Below are 25,924 nucleotides of genomic sequence, written 5' to 3'. Positions count from 1 at the left end.
GCAGCTTTCCCTTCTCCAGGGGATCTTCCCGACCCAGGGATCAAAGCCAGGTCTCCTGCATTGTACTCAAAGAACCCAGGCAGATTCTTCACCAGCTGAGCCACAAGGGGGTGGGAAACCATGGCCTCATGGCCTAATCTGGCACACTGGATTTGTTTAGCCCTAAGGCTAATAATCAGAGAAGGCAATGGCGACCCACTCCAGTACTCTTGCCTGGAAAATCCCATGGACGGAGGAGCCTGGTGGGGCAGTCCATGGGGTCGCTAGGAGTCGGACACGACTGAGCGACTTCACTTTCACTTTTCACTTTCATGCACTGGAGAAGGAAATGGCAACCCACTCCAGTGTTCTTGCCTGGAGAATCCCAGGGACTGCGAAACCTGGTGGGCTGCCGTCTATGGGGTCGCACAGAGGCGGACGACTGAAGCGACTTAGCAGCCGCAGCAGGGCTAATAGCTTTAATATTTTGAAATGGCTAGGGAAAAAATATCAAATCAAAAGTAGAGTATTTTGTAACATGTGAAAATTACATAAAATTCAGATTTCAGTGTCCATCTATCAGGTTTTATTGGAGCCCAGACACGCTCATTTATGTGCCTTCTATGGCTACTTTTGTGCTGTAATGGCAGAGCCACATAGTTTTAGAGACAACAGGCAAAGGCTAAAATATTTACAATCTGGCTCTTCACAGAAAAAAAAAGTTTGCCAATCTTTCGTCTGGGCGATCTCTGAGGCTCCTTTCACCTACAAATTCCTAGGAATTTTACTTCCTTAGATAAGCTAGAATCCTCCATCAAAGACAAGGTACAGAACACACATTAGTCTGATAGTACAATGACCCCAGAAGAACTGCTTATTTAGTGCTGTCAACATTTCCCAAGATACATGTAAAATGACACCCACTGACTCAGAACACACCATCACTTTCCCAGATATTAATCACTTTTAAAGGCAGGCTCTTGGTTCTAGAAAGCAGTATTTATGATTTTTAGCAATTTTACTCTATTAACAGGTTTAATAGACCATTGGAAAAATTACCAAGTAGAATGAAAATTCAAAAAAAAAAACAACTCCCCTAGGAATTCATCCCATAAAATATTTATTAATAAGTAAAATGATTTTCCCCTGCCTTTGGTTATTAAGAGGTTTGATGGAGTATCTTGTTGACACCAATTGCCAACAATGGTTTTACATTATTCAGTCATGAGATAACAGGTAGAAATGCACATAAGCAATCAAACAGGTAGACAGATGATTAATGACAGATAACCACAGATACAGATATAAATATGTAAAAGACCATACCTTATGACCATTTAATTACAAATCTTGGTTTTGCTAGCATTTGGAAATTTACTGGCACACATTTTGACTTATTTCTTATAAGTGAACAATACACAAATAAAGTCGCTTGAGATTCATAATTCACCACGCTGGTAATGAATACAGTGCTTGCTGAGAACCAAGAGAGAGGAAAACAAGAACTAACTTTGTGGGGAAGAAAGACAATATCTACTTTGAAAAGCTCTTCTCAACTTAACAGTCCCTCTTGCTTGAAAAATAAGACATTTTGATAATGACAGTATAAAAGCCTATGATTTGCACAGTAAATCTTATTTGTGGTTTAAATTTCATCCCAAGACTGGGATTATGGCTGAGAAATGATACTAAGTATCTTTATAAAGCATGTGAGTTTTTATAGGGAAAACAAGAAAATGTTTTATCAGATCTAGGCAGAAAGGCTGATGTTATAACATTTATAACAACAGTAATTACCTGCACTCAGTACCATACAGACATGGAGATCTGAACACTAAAGAGAATGAAAGCCAAGCCATACCACACGGCAAAATTAAAAAGTAACCTGGAGAAGTAGCAGGTGATAGAGTTTATGATTTCAACACAAAAACAATTACTTCTTCTCAGATATCAGTGTAAAGCCAGAAATGTAAAAGATACAATCAAGAAGGGGATGAATGGTTTTATTACTACACCATCCACTACTTCAAGATTAAAATAATCCCAGAGTTCTGAAATGTCATCAGTTAAGAACTATACAATTTCTTTCAGTCTTTTTTTTAATGTAGAAAATCACTTTGTAATAAATCTCTACACAAGGTAAAAAAGCACAAAACAAACCCCCAAAAAGCACAAAAATAGATAATATATATATCTTTTTACAACAAATTAAGATGTGCCTGGGAAATATTGAGATCAAGGACTAACGTCTGAGTCCAGGTTGGCTTCCTTTTATAAGAACTGTTGTTCTTTGCGTCTCCCCTAAAACCTTAGATGCTTATTAGAAACCGGCCCAGGTAACAGGGAGGGAACAGCAATTCTGATCTTGTACCAAAAAAAAAAAAAGAAGTAATAATAACAAAATAATAAAAATGCTCCATCAGTTTACAAAATTCTTTTGACAGCCATACCTCAAGGGCACTTAAAGGCTTACAGGTGTCACGGAGCCGTTGGTAATGACACAGGTATCTCCAGGGACTGCTCTTTCCCATCGTAAATCAATCATTAACCAGGATAAACAAATCTAGACAGGTTAATGTGGAGAAAGATGTTTTCATACAGTTTGGGGCCAAATAAGCCATCCAACAGAACCGTGCCATAAGCAACACCGACAGGCACAGACTTCCAGGCTAGCATCCTTCCCAAGCCCACAGCGCCCGCTCAGCCGTCTGGTCCAGGCCCCCGGCCGCCCTCTGAGTTACACGGTCACCGCTGGGTACATCTTCTGTTCACTGTTAGTGTGAGGGAAGGGAGCCTGGAGCTGCCTGTAGCCCGTCTGCAGCCCATCCATGAACGGGGGCACCGGGGTCAGGGGCACCGAGTCTGGCTGCACGGTGTACCCCACGAATGGGGGGTGGAGGTACTGCCCCTGATGGGGCACAATCTGGGTGGCCTGCTGGCAGTTGAGCACAGAGAAGTTCGTGGGCATGTTCACATACACGTTGTTCATGGTGCCCTCGGGCAGGCAACAGTTGGTCTGGGACCTGGTAGGGGGTGCCCGGGCCCCCGAGTTGGCGCTGGAGCTGGAGCTGGCGGCCGTGCTGGACTGGCGGGAGGAGGAACCCCGCGAGGTGCTGGCACTCGGGATCATGGGGATGGTCTCCACCAGGCGGGGCCCTCCTGGGGCCCGGCTCAGCTGTGGCTCCTGCTTGGGCCGGAGGCATCTGCAGCAGCAGGCGGCCACGAGGGACCCCAAGACGATGAAGGCGACAAACACTGACCCGACGATGAGGAAGGGCACGTAGATGGGGACTGAAGAAAAGGAGAGAGATATACCATGATGACTTCCTGGAAGGAGGCAGTAAAAATCTGATGACTTCCTGGAAGGATGCAGTAAAAATCGGTGATGGGCAGCAGAGGTGAATAAATGAGCTGCGCCAGTACCCAGAACCTTGGGACCACGGCCGGGCTGGTGTGTGCGCTGATCGGCAGCGCACAGCACAGGAAGCACCGTCTTTATCAGGAGCTTAGGAAAAGGGGGTGAGGAATAGGACCTGCCTGCAGACTCGGGGGTCGGTTCCCAAAGCGAAGCGGTTAACGCTGACAGCTAGACTCACCAATCACAACATTCTTTGAGGCAGATATCCAATTTAGTAAAAATATGAGTTTTGCACATTGAGTTTATTCTAAAATTTCTACAGTAACTGCACTGCCCACATTTCAGTCTGCCCTAAAGTTTGTGTGGTCTGCACAGAAATGAGTCAATAGTATTTCAAAGTCTTTTTTCTTTTCCCCAGAAAGTTATTTGCATTCCTTGCAAACTTCTTTGACCATTTTTTCGCAGGTTCTTGTTTCACAGGCAAATAAATCAAAAATTTAGGTCACATCCTAGTCACAACCATTTCCAAAAAGAGTTTGTAAGGCACAAAGGTCAAAGAAGGGTTTTAAGGGAAAAAAGCCCTCCCATACACATTTGCCAAGCTGAAGGCTGGTAACTGGGAGGTGGGCCTAAATGGGGGGCAGTGGGGAGGGAGCAGGGGAGCTGTCCAGACAATGGGTCAGCGTGAAACAAGGTACCCAGGAGGACAAGTGTCTCCAGGGGCACCAAGAAGGGCCTAGGCAGGACCAGGTGGTGGAGGAGGAGTCACAGGCCTGGCTTAGGACACTGGATTCTGTGTGGAAAGCCCCAGGGAAAGCCATAGAACATATAGCAGTGGACTTCGTACCTAGCCAGTAAGATTTATTCCAGAAAATAAAACTGTCAAGATAAAAATACACACTTTCCTAAAATCAGTAGTGAGCTCCATTTTTAAAATTATTTTACTTACAAAGATCTTGGGGGGTGTTGTGGGCCTAGCACTATGGGGTTTCAGAAGCTGGATACACTGGCTTGATGGGGTCTGTGGACCCTACCCTACATGACCATGTCTTTTGAGGTGTTCCTTCCCATCTCCCTGACTATCTGACTGGACATGAGGACAAGGACTGGTCTCACCGGTCTCGGTCAGTACACGGTCCAGGAAGATGCGCAGCTCCCCGGCACCCGAGGGCAGAGACTCAAAACACTCTCTTATCCTAACTGTCCACTAGGGCAGCGGCTGTTCTAACCATGCTCCTCTGACAGCACTGATATTTCTGGAGTTGGTGTTTCTAGGACACAGAACCACACAGAGTCACAGAAAAAAGATGGCTTGTCAGTAAAACATACTTTATTAAGCATGTAACCAAAGGCTGATGATGGAAAATAACATTTTCTAAATTAAGATACCAGCCTTATATGTTATTGAGAAGTAAACGAATTAACAGTTAAGAAAAAGTACCCCAAACGTTATAGTATAACTAACTGAAAGCAGTCTAAGTCCACATAATGAGTTTTGGGGGGAAATAACTGTTCTCTTTCCAGGATTCTAATCAGAAGCCTAAATAACTATGCAAGGCAGAGAAGGCAGTGCTCCTAGAAGCCCTGGAGACTGCTTGATTAGACATGCTGTCCTTACTGAATGCAGAAGCGCAGGGTTTTTAGGAAAACAGATCCAAAAGTGCAACTCAGAAGGCATCTGCTCACACGACAGGATTGTGAGAAGCCGGCTGCCCACTGACTGGTCGGCAGTCACTGCGGCATCTGGGAGGCCATCTACAGCCAACTGGGCAGCCGGGGGGAGCCCAGTGCCTTGGCTCCTCCCTCCAGCTCCAGGTCTGCTCTGTGGCCACACACCCAGCTGCACTGGGCTTGCCTTCCAGGACAGCTCCTTGTCTGGAGTCACCCTCCCTTCTCCTGTTCAGAGTCAAGGCAGAGATCAGGAAGGGCGGCTAACAGAAATGTGTGACTGCAAGGGGAAGGACACTGAAAGGAGCTGCCACTCACAAGCCCAGCCAGTTCTGGGAAGAGTGACCAGCAGAGCAGGGCTCAGGCAGCTGGAACCCAGGGGGCTCGGGGTGCAAAGTCCTCTCCTTCTCAATACCTGCCAAAGAATCAGAGGAGATGCCCCTCCGGGCTACAGGTGCCCTGCCACCTCCATCGGACCATGTCCGCCCTCCCTGGACACATCCTGGGTGGACCCTCGAGGTAGGAAGGGGTCTTGGAGGCTGGTGACAAGCAGAGGAGGTGGAGCCTACCAAAGGCTTTCAGGCGTATATTTTTCCAACTCTAACTTCAGCAATTTAAAAAACTATAATTAAAAAATCAAAGCCACAAAGTGCAAGACTGGCAGCGCTCTGATGTCACACGCACCAGGTCTGACGTGGTAAGGAGACCCGGCCAGGGGAGCGGCCAGGGGAGCGTGTCTTAGGGAAAGCTAAACTCTCCCGGGGTATGGGGGCGCTGCGTCACCATCACCCCGGGGAAGACCCCGGAGCTGTCTCCCCTCCGGGGAGCCCTCGAGTGCCCCCGCCAGGACAGGACCCTTTGCCGGGACTTATACTCTTGGAGACAGGACACACGGGGAGGGGCACAGAGACCCCCGGGGAGGAGGAACGTGGGGCTGTCTGTGGCCAACCCTGACTTGCATGTTACGATCTTGTTTGTTTCGGGAAAAATCCAAGCCAAGCCACCCTATAGCTGACAGATGGGGCACCTGAGGCCCAGGGCACTACACCGGTGTCCGGTTCCGCACACATTAAAGGCTGGGCCACAGTGCAGACACCGTCCCCCGCCTACCGCCCTCCCCCCGCCCAGTCCAGACCCCAGGCCCGTAATCGCAGCCTCCTAACACCGCCCCCCCCGCCTCCAGGCTCGCGGGGCCCGCCGGCGAGCCAGCGCCCCTTCCGGCTCGCCCTGCCCGGCCGGGTCCGCCTACCTGCCGAGCCGTCGGGGCCGTCTTTGTCCGCGCGGCCGGGCTCGCCGGCTCCCTGCTGGCGGTCGTTGTCGCAGCCTCCCTGGTCCAGGCGCGCGTCGGCGCTGGAGCAGCAGTAGCGCAGCGCGCAGCTGCCGCAGCAGATGGTGGCGTCGCCGCCGTCGAAGCGCTCGGGGCACTGGAAGCCGAGGCGCCAGACGCCCTGCGCGTCCAGCCAGCCGTGGCAGTACTCGCCGCTGGCCAGCGCCCCGGCCGCCAGCAGCGCGGCCAGCAGCAGCCGCAGGAGTGAAGCGGCGTCCGGGGAGGCGGCGGCCGGGTGGCGGCCGGCCCACATGGCACCACCCTGGGCGCAGGCGGCGCGTCTTCCGAGGGCGCAGAACCGACTCCGGCGCCCTGGTCCCCGCGGTGCCGAGGCCGGGTCCTCTTCGCCGAGTGTCGGGTCCGCGGGTCACCGCCCCCGCCGCGACGTCCGGGACCTAAGCCATGCCCTCCCTCAGCCGGCGGCGCAGTCCGAGCAGAGGCAGCCTTGGACTCGTGGGCACTCGCCGACCGAGCTCTCCGGGTTACGAGTCAGAGGGTCCCCGGGGCTGCCGTGGCACAGCCCCCGGAGGCTTCACCCGCGACGGGACCCTGCCCGTGCATCCCCGAGGGGACGCTCACTCTAGCCGGACCACCAGTGGGCGCGCCGCGGCGTACCCAGAGCCGGGGCGCTCCGCCGAGTTTAAGCCCAAGGGTCCAGAGTGCGTCTCTTTGCCTTTATACCCCGCGCGGGCGGTGAGAAGAGCCCAGGAAGCCGGGCAGCGGGCGCAGGGCTCCGGGCAGCAAGTGCAGCGGTCGGCCGCGCCCAGCCTTCTGCGCTCCGAGCTCGGTCCGCATGGCTCCGGCCGCGCCACCCGGGCAGCGCACCTCCCCACCACCCGGCCGCAGCCCCCACGATCCGCTCCGCGGCCGGACGGTCGGTCTCCAGACGCTCGCGGGCTCCGGGACGTAGATGCGGGTCCGTCGCGCCCCGCCGCGGTCCCGGGAGCCGGCCGGGCTGGCGGTGGCCGCGGCTGCTGCTGGGCGCGGATCCAGGCGGGCGGCTCGCCCCGCTCCCCTCCTCTGCTCTCCGGCCGCGGCCAGCTCTCTCTGGCGCTCCTTCTCCGCCGGCTCTGCGCCCTCGCGGGGGGCTGGGGGCGGTGGGTAGGGAGCGCGCACAGCCGGGCGCCTCCCACGGAAGTCTTGGTCCCCCCGGGCTGCGGACGAAGCCGAGCGCAGGGACTCCGCGCGCGCGGCTCCGACTCTGGGGCCCGGCGGCTGCGCTGCGCTCTTAAGAGGGGCGGGCGCCGCGGACGCGCATGCGCGCTGGCCCACCGCCCCCCCCCCCCCCCCCCCCCCCCCTGCTCCTGCCTCCCCGGCCGCCCGCCCTGCACCTTTGGACTCCCGCGGCCGCGGGCGGTGGGCTGCCGGCTGGAAGGCGGGCGGGAGACCCGGGCCGGAGCTGACACAGTAACAGCAGTCCTGGCAATAAGGACAAACTAAACGTGTTTCTGCAGGTCTTAGGCATTCACAGTTCAGTTTGATTCTCAAAACTCCCCAAAGAAGGATGATAACTGCGCTCCACTTGGCAGACACTGAAAGTTGTCGCTCAGAATCACTGTCCCACTTAGTTCCAGGCCCCTGCTGTCCAGGCCTCGGCCAGCCACGCACGGACCGGGGGCCGCGCGGTGGGCTCGGGCCTCTACTAGGTGGGACGGAGAATGCCCCAATGGGGCCTCCTTCCCATGATTTGTGTCGCTTCTTGTCTTTCTAAACTTGGGCCGAGCGATTTATTGGATCCAGGCAGAAAGGTGTCTGGGCCCCACATTTGGCCCCAGCGGTGTAGACAGCTGTGGGAGGAAGCAAACAAGGCTCCTGACAGACCCTCAGCGCGGCTTTGAGGAGGAGAAATTGATGGCTCCTGACCTGCGGAAGCAGCAGTGACAGGTGCTGACGCTATTAAAGCCACCAGATTATTTTTAAAAGATCTGGTGACCCAGCCAACAAGGTCTGCTAGTCAGCAACCTGAAATCTAGGCCTCATCTGACCAGAAGAACCTTGCATTGTGCTGGCCTTAGTTTCCTCCTCTGTAAAGTGGAGCACAGAATCTGCAGGGGTTTCCCAGGTAGCACTAGGGGTAAGGAATCTGTCTGCCAATGCAGGAGACATAAGAGACACGGGTTCAATCCCTGGGTTGGGAAGATCCCTTGGAGGAGGGCATGGCAACCCACTCCAGTATTCCTGCCTGGAGAATCCCAGGGACAGAGGAACCTGGTGGGCTACAGTCCATGGAGTTGCAAAGAGTCAAAGACAACTGAGCAACTTAGCACACACACACACACACACACACACACACACACACGACCCACAGAGGTCCCTTCCAAGTCCATGACCGTGTAACACAAGGCAGTTTTATTCACAGCGCTTGTGTAGGCTGGGCCACCTGTCTGACTCAAGTAGGGTGGCTACCCTGCCAGCCACCACACAAAATCAAAGGAAAAAACCTACCCTACGCCCTGGAAACAAACATCTTACTCTTCAGTAAACCTCTCTCTAAGCACTGCACTTTACTTCATTGCATTGTGGGGAGGCGTGTATTTTTAGCTTCAGAAAATTGTGCATTTAAATACACCAGCCAGGAACTTTTCTAAACCGAGTAAATTAACAAAATTTTAATATCAAATTATTTGTTCCACAACTACATGCTAAGCAGTCGCAGTGTATTCTGGGTTGGGTACTGGGGGTTCTCCAAAAAGCCAGACATCCTGGCCATTTCCTCCAAACAGAGCTGAAAGTCAACGGAAATTGGACAGAGACACAAATAACTGACTAAGCAAAGATGGTACAAGTATTATAAAGCTGAGTGGTGATGTCCAGAGTCAGTTTAAGCACATAACCTGGGGGCGGGGAGGTGGGTGGGAGGGTCAGAAGAATCATCAGAGCAATGGCATTTGTCCAGATGAAGTGGAGGGAAGACTCAGGTGTTAAGATTGGGTCTTTTTCTTAGAAGATACTATGAGCAAATGTTTATTGAGTGCTTCCTCTATGCTGGACACAGGGCTGAGTTTTACCTGAGTAATCCTCACAGCAACCCCACAAAGAAGACATAATGACTTGCCCCACTTTACTGGTGAGGATAGCCCTTGAAATCCTTACAAACAGAAAGTGACAGTTTCCTGGACTCCAAAGCCTGCCCACAATGCTGCTGGTCACCAGGCTCCACTACAAAAAGCCTGGAATGAACTTCAGAGTCTATACCAATGACCAGATGGTTAGGCAGCATTGTTTTCCTATGGCACCATAAAATAACTAGGGTGGTGTTCAAAGGTTTAATCCTTTACCTTGCTTTTTGTCTTGGGGCGGGGGGAAATGCAAGAGAACTGTCCATTTCTTCAGACAGCACCTATGTCATATCTTCCTTCCACTATACATTTATCCACTTCTCCGAAACACCCACCATTTGTCAGAGTTTACTAATAAAGAAAGCAATGTTGGTCATTTTCAAATGGAAATTGATTTATGAGCTGGTAATACCTGAGCCTAAACACAAGTTTTTCCCAAACAGTTCACAACTTAGTCCACAACCAGCAGACTTGGAAGTGCAAAGCTTTGAGCAAATTCATCCTTTTTTTTTTTTTTTTGCATTGCTGTGTTCCTGTATTCCCTAAAAGTGAAGGAGTGGCCTCTCCTGTGGTTGCTCAATGCGGTGGTTGACTGTCTTCAATGCTCATGGAGAGTTTATATCACTCTGTTCCTCACTCTGACTTGATTTTACTTTTTCTTTGTGTATCTAGTATGTTGTACTGAAGTTTTATAAAATAAGTTGTCAGGTACTTACTGGGCATCTCTGTGAGAGGTGCTACCTGAACATAGTAAGGTGGTGGAACTCCTTCCATAAAAAATTCCCTGACCATCCTCAACAGATAGCCTTAAACTATTTTACTAGTCTCTTCTGAGCAGCTGTAATTAGTTATCAAAATATATAGGTAGTAGTAATAATAATTTATTATAATCAAAACTAAATGTCAGGCAGTCTGCCAGAGTAGATTTAAACACCAATGAAGGTGTGCCCTTTTAAAAAGTTGAATTCTATAGACACTAACTACAGATTTTTCAGTTTGTTTTACCTTTCAGTCTGTGCCTATATACAGATATATGTGAATAAAATGCAATTATTTAAAAACAAATTTCTGACATATCTTCAAGAGTACAAGTACAAAGTCACAGAACTATAGAAATCATTACTTATAACTTTGCTAACTGGACTTGATGCAAATCATATGAGGGTAGTCATATTTCATTTGTCTGGCAGTTCTAAAACTTGCAAGATCTACAGTGATTTTCTATAAATTTCAGGAAGAGCAGAAGGTCACTACCATCTGCACACCAGTCAGCAGTCTGTTTAGGAAGAATGTCTTTCCCTGGGTTCATTCGCTTCTTTCCGTCCCCTTTTATAAATGGGAGTAGTAATGAAAACTCACATTTGGTTTACCAGGATTTCTTTCAAGTTAAAGTGTTTGTGTTAACGAATGAGACCACAAACCCAAACAAATATGCTAATTTACCTTTCTTTAATTTTGTCTTGTGGTTACCTAACCTCATCTGAAAATAAAAATGGTCATAAAACTCTGAAAAAAAATTCCTGTTGTTTTAAAAGTTTTCATCTTTCATCCTCCTGTTTTTTCCTTGTAATTAATGCACTGACTTTCAGGAAAGTAATTTCCATATTTAAAATTCTTTTCCTTCTCATCTACTATTCACTTTAAACATTTAGCATACTTTTCTTCCTGCCCACCCTCATCCCTAACTCCACAGTTTAATGAACCATTTTTATGTTGATTTTTCTGTTTACTAGTGGTATATTTTCTTTTTGAAGATATGGAGTTAAACACCAGCCAGGACTTCCAGTAATGCCAGAGTACCTGAAAGGGTGACATAAATAAAATCAACACACCATCAGAAAGCCTGCAGCAAGTTTTTGCAAATTATATGAGAAGAGTCTAGTATCCAGAGTGTATATACAACTCAAAAGCAATCCAATCAGAAAAGAAGCAGAGAATTTGAATAGACATTTCTCTAAAGAAGACAGTCTGACAAACGCATGAAAAGACGTTCAACATCTTTAGGGATCTTCCCAACCCAGGGATCGAAATGGAGTCGCCCACATTGCAGGCAGATTCTTTACTGTCAAGAGCCACCAAGGAATCCCAGTGACTATCACAATGATACTTCGCACCTACTAGGATGGCAATAGTAGTAATACTAAAGATAATAATAAACAGAAAATAACAAGTGTTGGAGAGAAACTGGAAACCTTGCACTTTGCCAACTGGGAATACGAACCACTGTGCGAAGCAAGTTGACGGTTCCTCAAAAGTTACAGAATTGCTCTATGACCCTGCAATTCCACTCCTAGGTGCACACACCCAAAAGAGTTGGAAACTTGTGTCCATACAAAAAATTGTACACATAACAGCACTATTTATCATGGTCAAAAAAGTAGAAACAACTCAGTGTCCAGACACTGATGATCAGATAAACAAAAGGTGGTCAATCCATACAACTGGAATATTATCAAGTACTGACACCTGCTACAGAACAGATGAACTTTGAAAAGACTATGGTAAACCAAGGAAGCTAGACACAGTCAGACACCTCTGAATGTAATTCCTACCCTCTAAAATGAATGCTGCAAGTTCTCCATTATGGACCTCAATTATGACCCTCCCCGCCCCCCGCCCCCCACCAAATGCACAGGCTGAAGCCCTAACCCCTCAATGTGACTCTAAGAGGACAGAGGACACTGGGGATGAAAGCCTCGGAAGGCAGGCTCAGAGGGAGGGAACTCCTGCTTGGAGCCTCCCAGGGCCCTGCCTAACTGAATCCTTTTGAGGCTGAAGGTGAGAGTGGCTTTGCAATGAAGGAAGCTGAGAAAAGAAACAAGCTGTTTCCTGGGTGTCACCAGGTGAAACGGGAAAGTTTGCCATCCACAGAACCAGTGCCAGAAACTTCCATCATTTGCAGTGTTGTGGGGGGTGGGACATCACCAGGCCTTCCCCAAGCAGAAGCCTGGGCACTGGGGCTCTGGGTACCACTGAGACCCAGGGCTGGCCCAGCAGGCTGCCAGCTTCAGTGGGTACCACAAAGGTGAGTCTGAGAAGCTCAGTCACCCAAGGATTCCCCCAATGGAGAGGACTTTCCAGGTGGGGCAGGGCTGGCCCTTGCAGAGCAAGACAACCTGGAATCATGTCTAATGCTATGTAGTATGAAAGGATGTCATTTTTACACAGAATTCAAATTTCATATCTTTAACTTAATAATTCAGAGGTCACTTTAAGCCCATTGGTTCCTTGGGATTTCTCACTCTTAAGATCATTGTTTTCATATGCCCGGGTCATAGGGAAAAAATCCCATTCATCCTGGGTGTTTAGATTTGACATAAATGGGAATTTCCTTCATCAAAGCTGCCTTACTAGTCTCCTGGTAAAAACATAAAAAGATAAAAGAACCATTGTGCTGCTTTTTTGAGCAGAAACGGGATGATGGAATTTACAGTGCAGCCTCACAGCCCTCATAATTACCCCTGTCCAAACACTTTAACTTTTCCAAACTGAGCCCTCCCCCGTGTTACAGTGTCGACATTTTTTTGGGTACCTTTTGGATTAGTATGAGATTTTCCTTGGCTTTTGCAAGAAGTCAGCCTCTCAGGAAGCAACTGAATTAAACTTCATATTTGTTTAAAAGACCTTGGATAACACCCCACATTTGTGTTTCCTCAAAATGTCTTCACTAAGAGAATACAGGAAGAATGTTCTGTACTGTGTAGTATTCATCTGTAGTATTCAGATGAGCGGAGAAAGGTTTGATGAGTCTGTGTCCCATGAATCTAAGTTAGCAGCCCAATTATACTTCAGACTCAAGTATTTCAGACCATTTTGCAGCTTTGCAGCATTCAGGGCACTGCTTGCTTGATATTGTAAGTTCTCAGATAATGTAACTGTTCTCTGGACAGTTTCCAACTGGCTAGCCTTCATTACCTAATTAGAAGAAAGGGTTGTTTTAATTTTTTTAATGTTTTTACATTAGAACATATGCTTGAATAGCTCAAAGACTGAAGCTCCGTCAGCTAATAAGGACCACTGACTACTGGACATCTGGTATGTGCTGGGCATTGTGCTGAATTCTTTGATTATCATTACAGTGTCTCTCCTAATAAGTTTACTAAGAAAGCATTTTAAAAAGGTTTCTTCATCCACTTCTCTAAAATTTCCAAAGAAGTTAAAAAGGAATTTCCAGCCTACACAGAATGTCATCCAATTAATTTTAACACAAGTATCATTAGCATTCCTTTCGCAGTCTTTATGGTCAATGAACCAGTTACTAAGGTGACACAAATGAGATGTCTTAGAAGACGACAAACCGCTGGCATTCTTAATTTCGATCACCTTTTTGGTGCACAGCAGTTTGATTTTATACAGTGTACATATTTTTAGTTCTATTTTTAATTTTATTTCTGGAAGTAGGTTGACTGACTTTAGATATAAGTCCAGAAGAAAATATTTAAAAAGTGGAAAGCAGCAGAGTATAGAAAGACTTCAGGTGATGAGCTACTGTGACGGAGGGGGAAAAAAAGATGATGGATTTGCTTCAGAACACCCTTTAACGATGTGGGCTTTAGTCTCCAGTACAGAGAAAGCAGACTAGAGCAAGTGCAATCAATTCACAGAGAGTGATACTTAAAGCACATCACCTAACCAGTGTAGGTGCAGAAGCAGGAACATGGAGAATGAAAATAGGGGGTGAGATTGCCTAGCCCCTACCTTCCTTAAGAGCTTGGGCTTTCCTGATGGCTCAGCGGAAGGAATCTGCCTACAGTGCTGGGGACGAAATTTCCATCCCTGGATTGGGAAGGTCCCCTGGAGGAGGAAATGGCTATCCACTTCAGTATTCTTGCTGGGCAAATTCCATGGATGGATGGAGGAGCCTGGCAGGCTATAGTCCACGGGGTTGCAAAGAGTCAGACACGACTGAAGTGACTGAGCACACATACTCCAGCCTCAGAAGAGGGAAGGATGTCTTAAAACAGCTGTGCCATAGACAGGGCCAAGACCGGTTAAACTCTCAAGATTCCTTACTAGTATTTCTTGACTCTTACTATGCAATGTGTAGTATCAGGCTTATAATAAAGAAAACAAATGCGGTTCGTCTTTGTTCCTCCGACATCAGTCAAGCTTCCTGACATCCTTCAACAAAGAAAACATTTTAAAACAAAACGTTGCCTCCAAAAATGTACCTGGTATCCCATCCCTGTAATAGTTTAAAGTTTTGGAATAATATGCATATTTAACACTTTTGAGGGGGAGAGACAGTAAGAAGGTGACCCTCTGCTTGAGGGCTATCTTCAGACCTGGTCTCTGTCTGTCTGCAGAAGTAATGAGAGTCTAGTTCCTGTGCATTCAGAAGGCAACCAGAGTGGGTTTCAGATGTAGGCAATTTACATTTATAGACCAGGTCAAGCAAACTGGACAGTTTAAGTGAGCACTGAGTGAAGGGGAACATAAATGTGTTGGAGCCAATAAATGGCATATTTATAGAGTGCAGTAAAACCGGTATCTCTCACTGCACGTGGAGAAGTCCTGCCAAGTGAACACAGTGGTTCTGATACTGAGTGCTGAAGCCACAGGAGAGGAGAACTCCCAACGTCCACAGCTCTATTTCAGACGTACTTGCACATCCGATATCCTCTTGGTATGGAATGAACACTAAGTGCTCGGAAACAAAACAAAAAAACAAGCAAACAAGCGGAAAAAAAAAAAAAAAAGCCCATTTCCTTCTGAACTCATTCATACATTTCCAGAATCTGCACGGGGCTGCCAAACTCAGTCTGATTTTTGAGAAAATATAATCCATATGTTGCCTGATAGGAAGAGAAAGATTAAGACAGACTCCAAGTAATAAAAATATGAGGAACTGGCTCCCAGCACAGCTCTCGCTGCTGTTTTCTTCATCATGGTGGGTCCTGTTCTGGTCGTCCTGGAGGTAAAGCTGAAGATGGGGGCTGGTTTTACTTTACTTTACTTGGAATAGATCTCGACCCCCCGGCCCTGAGGCACAGCCACTTGTGGGTTTGGGTGTGAGGGGGAGATGTTCTAGTACAGGCGGGGATTATCCTGGCTGAGTCATGGATGAAGAGTGAGCAAGCACACTAAGTTGGAAGATTCTTTTTAAAAGACAAATAAAGAAAGCCAAAACCTAGCTCCTCGCCTTTTCCCGTGCCTCTCTGGAAGAATTCAGACACACTGCCACGTCTCTGGTCACTGGAGATTCTAAGATTCCTCGGACTGTGAACACTTGAGATTCAGATCACTGACACATATCAAATCTTCAAACTCCCTTGATTAATGCTCATGACTTATCATTTCACAGTTGGCTGTAGGTTTCCACCAACTCCAGTATTTGAGTGTCTTTTCCTACGAAGTAAGCTAAGGGCAGTGTCAGCGCTGCTGTTATCCAAATGATAAAATCATGTCATATCTGACTGACTCTGTAAACTAGGAAGCTTGCTTTTTGTTTTTATTTTTTACTTGCAAATAACTTCAAACTTGGAGAAAGAGTTGCATGAATAAGAATAGCATACAGCACGGCTCTGTACCCCTTTACCGTGGTCAGCAATTTTTCACATTCAGGCAATCTGTCTTATGGCCAAACAGTGACTCACAGAATGGATTAACCCCGCTCCTTCTGATCTGGGGTGATCTGCCATACAGACACGAAGACCAACATCACAGCACCAACATCACCAATTGTACACTGCTTGTTAGAACAGACCCAAGTCCCATTTTCTCATGCTGGTGATTGATTTATACATTTCCTTATTGTCAACAAATTGTTAACTCTCAATCGTATGCTTGTTAAAACACATCATTGGAGGACCCATTCCTGATAGCTTGGCTAACTTCACATGTATCTGGCTGCTGAACTTTGGGCTCAAGGGCTAAACTGAAGAGTATGACTCCAGGCCTTTCAAAACAGAGGAAAAGAATGAAAGCCGTAAACGTGCCAAGATTTCCCATCTTGGCTCTTGAGCACCATCTTCTGGCTAAAAGTTGTCCATAAGACAGTTGTTCTTGAATGGGAAATTCCATTCATCTGGCAGGCTGCAGTTCATGGGGTCTCAAACAGTCCACACAACTGAGCAAGTAGCACACTTTCAAGACAGTTAAACTGAACACACCAATTGGTATAACCAATAACGTCAGTTCAGTTCAGGTGCTCAGTCGTGTCCAACTCTTTGCGACCCCACAGACTGCCAAACACCAGTCTTCCCTGTCCATCACCAACTCCCAGAGCCTACTCAAACTCATGTTCATCAAGTCGGTGATGCCATCCAACCATCTCATCCTCTGTCGTCCCCTTCTCCTCCCGCCTTCAGTCTTTCCCAGCATCAGAGTCTTCCCCAAGTAGTCAGTTCTTTGCATCAGGTGGCCAAAGTATTGGAGTTTCAGCTTCAGCATCAGTCCTTCCAGTAAATATTCAGGACTGATTCCCTTTAGGATGGACTGGTTGGATCTCCTTGCAGTCCAAAGGACTCTCAAAAGTCCTCTCCAACACCACATTTCAAAAGCATCAATTCTTAGGCATTCAGCTTTCTTTATTGTCCAACTCTCACATCCATACATGGCCACTGGAAAAACCATAGCTTTGACTAGATGGACCTTTGTTGGAAAAGTAATCTGCTTTTTAATATGCTGCCTAGATTGATCATAACTTTTCTTCCAAGGAGCAAGCGTCTTTTAATTTTATGGCTGCAGTCACCATCTGCAGTGATTTTGGAGACCCCCAAAATAAAGCCTCTCACTGTTTCCATTGTTTCCCCATCTATCTACCATAAAGTGAGGGGACCAGATACCATGATCTTAGTTTTCTGAATGCTGAGTTTTAAGCCAACTTTTTCACTCTCCTCTTTGCTTTCATCAAGAGGCTCTTTTAGTTCTTTGCTTTCTGCCATAAGGGTGGCGTCATCTGCATATCTGAGGTTATTGATATTTCTCCCCAGCTGTCGACTAAAAAGATGTACAACTTGAGAGTTGCGAGTTAAGTTTTATTTGGGGCAAAATGAGGACTGCAGCCCAGGAGGCAGCACCTCAGATAGCTCTGGAGACTGCTCCAAAGAGGTAGTAGGGGAAGGTCAATATATAGGATTTTGTTGAAGGGAGGGAGTTCAATACCATTAAGCATTCCTTTTACAACAAATTTTCTGCTAGACAGGAGGATCTGATGTCACCACGAAGGGGCTTATTGCTTTTCTAGATATGAAGAGATGCAAGGATTGAGATCATAAAATCTGTTCTTAAAACATCTATCTAAAGACCTGTCTGACCAGATTGCCTGGCGCACAGAGTGCCGTACTCCACCCTGAACTCCCTCAGGAGGTGTTGACGGTCAGCAGCTGCAGCAGTGCAGGGTTCGGTCTCTGCAGAGGCAGATGGCGAATGCCTTTGTTGTACAGTCATCGGCAACAATCTTGGCAAGTGCCAATTTGTAGTTGACATGGCCCCCTTGTGGTCATAAATCCAACCATACTTTGACCATTTTGGCCCGCACTGCTGGGGAGCCTTGTTTCCAGTTCTGAAGAAGGTTTTAGCTGATAAGCCACTCAATGTGCTATTACTGGACTAGGTCTTCATAGTTAAAGATCTCTGGACACCTGTCTTCTAGTTATGGCCCAGGAAAGTATTCCCTATCATTGCATCTTCCCATATCTAGGAACGCTTAATGGTGTTGAACTCCCCCCTTCACCAAAATCCTATATATTGACCTTCCCCTACTACTTCTTTGGAGCAGTCTCTCAGAGCTATCTGAGGTGCTGCCTCCTAGGCTACAATCATTGATCTAAAATGGAATTATACATTTGACCAGCTGTTTCAAATCTAGTCATCATTAATCTGGTCGGAAGCTCAGTCATACACTTGGTAATACAAGAAACAATAATCTTGTAAAACAGGCAAAATAGTAAAGTTAATAACATTAGTGGAATTACAAGTAAATATTTTATTCATGAGCATCCCACACCAAACCAGCATTTTAAAAGATCATCAAGACTAGGGAGTGGGTCACCTAAGGCAGAAATCTGATTTTTCATATGATTCATCAAATGTGTTATATTAGAGGATTCATCAGGTATAAAAACACAACGTTCAGTTTGAATTTTGGCACAGGTGCCTCCCTGAGATGCTGCAAGGATGTCAAGGGCCATGCGATTTTGTAGCACTTCCTTTGTCATCATAGAGACCTCAGAGTTCAACAGGCTAATAGCCTGGTTACTATCATTTAAAACTTGTTGAGTGAAAGCTGTTAAGCCTTCGATATGGGCAATTACATCCTCTAATCCTACTGGAGGCAAAAGAATAGCTGCTAAATGGTCATACCAATGGAATACAGACCGTTTGACCCATCGGGCTCACATCAATGGTAGATTGGCTAGAGTTACCTCTAATTTGTTATGTATAAGACCTTGCATCCATGAGAATCCCAGGGTACACTTTCCTATCCATCCTGATGGAAGCCAAGACCATAAATTAGTACCACAAATCCACTGAGTTCCATTAGGTGCAACCCAGCAAATCTCTGGTTGTCTCAGCCAGTCAGTTCCATACCAGTCACTGTCTCTAAGGGTAATAATATGTAGGCATTGTTTGTAAGGCAACCAGCCTAGTTTCCTGATATTTCTAGGTTGATCATCCTTAGTATGATTTAATTGTCCCCAACATAGGGAAGCTTTTAAACTTAAATGACCATAGCCTGGTGTTAATCACATGGATCCATCCCATAATTGTGGAAGTTTTCCTTTTAATAGACGAGACGTTACAGTTTTTGATTGCGATTTAGCTTGTTGCTCTGAATGAGCTTGAGTAATCCTAACAGAAAACTTAAACTTATGGCCAGGGTCAGAGCAGGTATTATTAACTGGCCAATTGAGAGGATCCCATCTAGTAATATCAGGAGTAGACAAAACAGAGTTGAAATCTCTTTCTTTTAAAATAAATTTCCTAAGAGCTATCCAATCAGAGCCTTGAAGGGGAGACCAAGGCAACCCAGAAGTACTAGATGCAGTTAACTGGCCACAAACCAACAATTGGACTGATTCTTAAAATTAGCATAGGATTGTACCCATGCCACGAAAACATTTGATTCATATGCAAAGGCCCAAAAGTCAGGAAAACATTATAAATGATCATACGGATCAGGTCCAGCATCTTGGGCAAGCTGTCTACTTTATGTCGTCATCTTCTCATCCTGGAGCGAGTGCAGCTCCTCCTCTATTTGAGCATTGTTTTGATGTGAGTTTGAGATCAGTAGCCCTTTCTATAGTCCAGTCTGGAGCAGGGGCCCCTTTTTAGTGGGAAAAATGAAAGCAAGAGTCAATTCCCTTGGATTTTGCTGCACGTGAGTTAGTTAAGAGTACCTGATGAGGGCCTTTCCATCTGGGTTTCAGGGAGTCCTTTATATGATGTCTTTTCCAATACACATGATCTCCTGGTTGCAGATCATGCGATACCTTATCTTCATCCAAAGATAGATTACTATGATGAGCTTCAGAAACAAGTTTAGAATGTTCCTTTAGGAGTTTGATTAAGCCTTTTTGATAAGGTAACATATCCCCTTTTAATAATATAGGTTCATACAATCCTTCATCTAGTCTCACTGGTCTCCCAGCGACAATTTCAAAGGGAGACAAAGGATGCTTCCCAAAGGGAGTAGACCTTAGATTGAGAAGAACCAACAGAAGAGCCTTTGGCCAGGGTAGGGAATAAGCATGTACATTTTTAGCCAACTGAATTTTAATTGTTCCATTTCTACTTTCCACCAGCCCAGAGGACTGGGGACGGTAAGCACAAGGGAAATACTGCATAATTGGCCAGATTTTGCAAATTTCCTTAACAGTTTGTCCGGTGAAATGGGTTCTCCTATCACTATGTATTTCTGCAGGGACTCCCCAAATGGAAGTCACTCTTTCTAAGATTAATTTGCCTACCAACTGCGCGGTGGCCCTTCTGCATGGGAATGCCTCAATCCAATGTAAAAACATGCAAACCATGACAAGTACGGACTGGTAACCTTGACAGGGGGGCATCTGGATAAAATCGATCTGCCAAATTTCAAAAGGGCCAGCTAGTCATGGAAAGTTTCCCTGAGAACTATGTAATGGCTTTCCTGAGTTGTATTTCAGACATAAGGTACACCTAGAATAAACTTTCTGAACTATAGTGAAAGATGTCTTCCAATAATATTGTTTACCCCACAGTATCATCTTATCTGGGTTCCAGTGAGCCAACTCATGAATATATTGTAAAGTGGGGTATTGAGCTCCAAAGGGAAGGATAGGCTTTCCATTTGGGTCTATCCACAGCCCTTTATTGGAGTCAAACCTTCCTCCTTTTTGTTTCTAAGTATCTTTTTCTCCATTTGGAGCTGTTTTCTGAAAATTTAACAGGGTGTTAGTAAGATTACTAGGAAGCTGAAAAGGGAAATAAGTTGTTAATTGATTATTACCATTCTGCAGAGCTGCTGTTTTGGCGGTGTGATCTACTAAAGAGTTCCCTTTAGCTTCTGCAGTGTCAGCCCTTGAATGACCTGACACCTTAATGAAAGCTAATGCACTTGGTAGCAGAATTGCATCCAACAATTCTGCAACTTGTCTCCCATTTTTATAGATTTCCCTGCAGATGTTAAAAATCCTCTTTGTTTCCAAAGCATGCCAAAATCATGTGCCACCCCAAATGTGTAAGCAGCTCTTGGAGTAAATATTAGCAGATTTCCCTTTTGCCAGCTGGCAGGCTCTGGTCAATACTATTAATTTGGCCTCTCGGGCAGAAGAGACATCAGGTAAGGGACCATTCTCAAGGACTGATACTGGAGAAATAACAGCATAACCAGCCTGGTATTTCCCATGAGGTCCTCGCAAATATGACCCATCGGTGAATAATATAAAATCAGGATTATCCATAGGGCTTTCTGGGAGGTCAATCCTGGGGGATGAAAGATTGTCAGTTAAAAACAATACAATCATGTTTTTCATCTTCGATACCTGACTCTTCCAGCAGCAAGGTAGCTGGGTTAAGCTTCTGTGAATAGTCATATTTGGCAAGAGCAAGACAATCTCATGGGAAGTCAGTCTACTTGTTGAGTAATGTGTGTGATGAGAATTTAGTAAGGATTCCACAGAATGAGGAGCAAAGATAGTGAGGGGGACTCATGACTGTCTCTTCTGTGATCTGACATAGCATACCCCGGAGGCAAGGGGGGAGGCCTTTGGCTACTGAATCTAGCTGTTGGCTATAATATCCTATGGGCCGGTAGTAACCACCATGTGGTTGAGTTAGTACTCCTAGTGCAGTTCCCTTATTTTCATGAACCAAGAGGAAGAAGGGCAGATCATAATTTGGATGCCCCAGGACTGGGGCCTTGTTTTTTTAAGGTCTCCGTGTGGCCTCAGAATGTTCTGCATTCCAGCAAAGTGGTTCAGGTTGGTCCTGTTTGAGTAGGTTATATAATGGTTGAGCACTTAAGGAAAAACTTGGAATCCAATTTCTACAGTAGCCTGCAAGTCCTAAAAATCCCCTTAGTTGTCTTTTTTGTCTTTGGGGCAGGGAAGGCCAGAATGCCCTTCACTCCATCCAGATCAATCAGAAGCTCTTCCTTAGAGATCCTATGTGTCATGGTCCAGGCACAGGTTGGAAAAGAATTTCCAGACATGAGACAGAATGAGAGGGAAATAAAGTTTATTAGAGTGGGAGACACTGTTAGAACAGCGGGCCAGCTCAAGGGAGAACCAACATTGAACAGGGAGTCCTTAGTCCACTTTTATACCCAGGGTACAAGGAGTTGGATAGGGGTCTTGCAGGTCATTTGCTGATTGGATGAGGCATGTATACTGGGTGGGGGAAGAGTAGGGCAAATACCTTCTCCCTATAGGGTAGGAGGGGAGATAGGTTATACTGTTCCATTAATAGTTACAACATGGGGGAGAGAAGGACGATAAGGGTCTGGTTTTTCTGTTCCTGCATTCCAAGACCCTCCTTGGTTTTATCTGCTCTTTTGTCCTTGCGTCACCACCCTATGTCCTAAATATTTTACACCAGTCTTACAGAACTGCAATTTTTCTCTCGACACTTTATGTCCCTTTAAGGTTTCTGGAGTAAATACAAGGTGTCTTGCTGGCTGTTTGTCAAAGACCTTGAACACAGCAGCAAATCATCTACATATTGTATCAACACGGACTTATGAGGGAAGTCCAGAGCATCTAGATCAGCTTTCAATATCTGGGAGAAGTGGAGCTTTCAGTATATCCTTGTGGCATTACAGTCCACGTATATTGCCATTCATTCCAAGTAAAGGCAAAAAGATACTAATCACCAGGGTCTACAGGGACACTAAAAGCTGCACTGCAGAGATCTATCACAGAAAAGAAATTACTGTCTTTAGGAATCCACGACACTAAAGTATGGGGGTCTGGCACTACAGAATGTCGAGGGATAATAATAGCATTGATAGATGTCAGATTCTGTACAAATCTCCAACCCCTGCCATTTGGTTTTCTAACTGGCAAAATGGGAGTGTTACAAAGGCTTGTGCAAGGCACAATGAGCCCTTTCTTGATGTAAGCTGATATTAAAGGTTTTATTCCTTCTATGGCCTCCTGCCTTAATGGATACTGGCGAATATTGGGCAGAGGCTTATCTTTATCTACAGTAATTTTGATGGGGGATGCAGAATGTATTCATCTGTTGTCAGTAAAATCAATTCTTTAGGTACCATAATTCTTTAGGTACTAAAGGCTAGCAACCTATCTTGTTCAGCATCATCCTCATCATGAGTCACAAACATTATATGATGAAGGAAATCTGATTGTCCCTTAGATCTAGAAACACTTCTCCCTCAGAAATAAAGGAAACATGGGCTTCATAAACTTCTAATAGGTCTCTACCTATCAAGTGAACAGGAGCACTTTCTACTAGAAGAAAGGAATGTCTTCCCTTAAGTTTCCCTATGTAGAACTCTAAGGGTAATGATTTAGGAGCCTTAATAGGCGCATGAAAAGCCCCTACCATCTGTACTGAGGTATCACTCTGAGGGAGAGTGCCTTTAATTTTGGTAAGGTTTAAAACTCAAAAGGTGGCCCCTGTGTCTATTAGGGCTTTAATTGTTTCCCCTTTTATAATCATTTCTACTTCTCCCAGAGTATTAGAGAGGAAAGGGGGGAAAGCTCCCCACGTTCCCTAGGAGCAGCAGCCCTATTCCTGTTTAAGTCGGAATTCTGGTCTAAAACCCAGTTCTCCCTCTTGCCTTTTTTTTTTTTCCCTCTTAGCTTACAGTTCATTTTCTGATGTCCTGGTTTTCCACAGTAAAAACAAACTCTTTGTTTTCCTCTCAGTTGAGAACTAAATGGGGGTTGGTTGACCTTCAACTGGCTTTGAGTACTTAACTGGCACAGCTGAAGGTTCATGATTTTGGTAGATAATCCTTTTTCTTTCTAATGGTTTTGAAAAGTTGGTCAGCCAGTGTAACAAGACCACTGGTATACAACACAGACAAACCTATATTGTGTCTTTTGACCAAAGTAGCCAAATCCTCATCTAAACCTTCTAAAAAGGTGGAGTTAAGCACGAGGTCATTTTGGGGGCTGGAGAATGATTCAGGCGTCAAACCCGAATATTGTTTAAAAGTTTTTTTCAAATCCCTCATAATAATCTGGATTGATTCATCTGGTCTCTGCTTGCACTGTTGAATTTTTGTCCAGTCCTCAGTCTTTGAAAAAAGCTCTGGGATAAGTTCGAATAATTTCTGAGCCAATTCCCTGCATTTAGTATGAGCCTGTGGACTGTGGGATTCAAAATTCATTAAGGGGTGTTTCCATCTGGCTTTCTCCATTCCCTTGCTTTACTTTCAGAAACTAATAGCTGTATTAGTTGATATAGATCTGAAAGCCCAGGTTTGTAGGCCTGGATGGTTAATTCAGATTCCTTAGAAAATCCCAATGGATCCTGACTGGGATCAGGAAATTCCTTAGCGATGGCTGTAAGTTCTGTACTGGTCCAGGGTGTGAAGGTCAACACTGAGGATGGGTCACCTCTCCTTGTGATAGGTTTCTCCTTAAAGGGAGCCATAATCACTTCTGATTTTTTATCTTGCTTTGCTGGGGAAAGAGGAGCAACAGGAGACTGAAGGACAAAGTGTCTGGCAGTTCAGAGAGAAGAGGAGCAGAGGGAGAGACAGAGTTAGCAGCAGTGGCTTTTCCTAGTTCTGATATCATATCAAGCAATTTTTTGTTGGTTTCCTGCAAAGAAGTTACTCTATTATTTCCTCTTTTAGAAGCTTCTAGATACTACTCAAAGCAAGCATTCCATTCAGTCTGTTTGATCTTACAGCTGGCTTTTTCTAGTTGTGCATGCAAAAATATCAATTTTGGAATATCAAAAGAACGCCAGTTTGGTCATTTTAAGTTAGGGTCTCCTTTAGTATAAATTCCCCAATTAACTAGGTACTTGCAAGTATGAGCTCCGTACATATTGTACATGAATTTGGCTGGGGTGTTGGTCAGAGGTTGGCTTTCTGATGCCCCTGCTTTTTGATTCTGCAAGATTCTATTTCCCATTTTAAGCTGAATTTGTCGGGATAAAAATCACTAGTGAACTGGTGTAGTGGGCCCGTGTGCTGCTTGTGAGCTTAACTCTTCTAGGAGTCACCCTAGAGTCATTTCGGGCCTCTTATGTGTCTCGGATTCTGCCTCCAGCAATCTAAGACCACCGTGGCTGCTCAGGTTGCTAAATGGCCAGTTCTTATGTGCAACCCCTGGACGAGCAAATATTTTAATTAATGAGTGGGTTCCCCTATGGGACCACTGCATGGTATGAGGACTAGGCCTCCACCACTCCAATAAATTTCTCCATCACCTGAGAAAACCGTAACCGGCCAGGAGGAAGTCTTGTCCCTTCTCTTCGGAGCAAAGCTCTCATGTATTTTCCACACTTTTATCCCAACAATGCTATAAAGACAGCTGAATTGAGGGAAAGCGTCAGATCAGCCTCTTACCTATGCTCTCAGCCAAGATCATTCAATCCTCTACAATGGAGTGACCTCAGGACCTTTCCAACCGAGCCCCGGGTATACCGATTTCTTTCAGTCGAGGCCCCCGACCAGTACCTTTCCACGGGCTGGGTGTTCTGCTGGGTTTTTTCACCCAGCCTCCCACCCAGTATCTCTTGACTGGGTGGGAATTTCTCAGTATCTTCCAACTGAGCCCCACTCAGTGTCTAGACCATGAGTGGTTATGCCCCGGATATTTCACCCGAGCTGCCCCCCTCCCCCCACCGCATCTTTCCAACTGGGAGGGGGCAGCTAACCTGCTCCACCGCCAAATAAAACTCAGAATCTCAACTAACACAGGAGATCCGAGAGCCAGGAGAGATTTACCCAAATTCGTCTGGATTCCCCAAGAAGGTGAATGGGCGCATGGGGCCGCTGCTGGTACCAAAGCTCCGGTTCCTCGCGGAGTTCAGGTGAAGGAAGGAAGTCCACTCTGGGCCCCTTCATGGTCACCAAAACTGTCAACTAAGAAGATGTACAACTTGAGAGTTGTGAGTTAAGTTTTGCAC

The 25,924-nt window shown here is 46.0% G+C and overlaps 2 protein-coding genes across 2 annotated transcripts in view; both read right to left on the bottom strand.

The window, feature by feature from the left end:
- Window positions 1-1,082: 1,082 nt before the first annotated feature.
- On the bottom strand, window positions 1,083-7,167 carry SHISA2 (shisa family member 2). Its single transcript, XM_061133220.1, has 2 exons — window positions 6,255-7,167; window positions 1,083-3,270 (listed from the first exon to the last, which is right to left on the bottom strand). The coding sequence occupies exons 1-2, from the start codon at window positions 6,583-6,585 to the stop codon at window positions 2,717-2,719; spliced, it is 885 nt and encodes a 294-aa protein (XP_060989203.1). The 5' UTR covers window positions 6,586-7,167; the 3' UTR covers window positions 1,083-2,716.
- LOC133049331 (phospholipid-transporting ATPase IB-like) overlaps window positions 7,008-25,924 on the bottom strand; it is a 115,299-nt gene continuing 96,382 nt past the window's right edge. The window contains exon 36 of the mRNA XM_061133324.1: window positions 7,008-7,700. Within this exon, the coding sequence (XP_060989307.1) occupies window positions 7,008-7,700 (693 nt within the window). The remainder of the gene's footprint in view (window positions 7,701-25,924) is intronic.

The sequence above is a fragment of the Dama dama genome, chromosome 30 (genome assembly GCF_033118175.1).
Source record: "Dama dama isolate Ldn47 chromosome 30, ASM3311817v1, whole genome shotgun sequence".
In the NCBI taxonomy this organism is placed as follows: domain Eukaryota; kingdom Metazoa; phylum Chordata; class Mammalia; order Artiodactyla; family Cervidae; genus Dama; species Dama dama.
This window is presented reverse-complemented; position numbering and strand designations above follow the sequence as displayed.

What these genes read in the sequence shown, in the direction of transcription:
- SHISA2 (XM_061133220.1), bottom strand. Translation starts at nt 6,585, where the DNA reads ATGTGGGCCGGCCGCCACCCGGCCGCCGCCTCCCCGGACGCCGCTTCA. An exon ending in CGGCCCCGACGGCTCGGCAG is followed by an intron (nt 3,271 to 6,254) that starts GTAGGCGGACCC and finishes CCTTTTCTTCAG; the next exon opens with TCCCCATCTACGTGCCCTTC.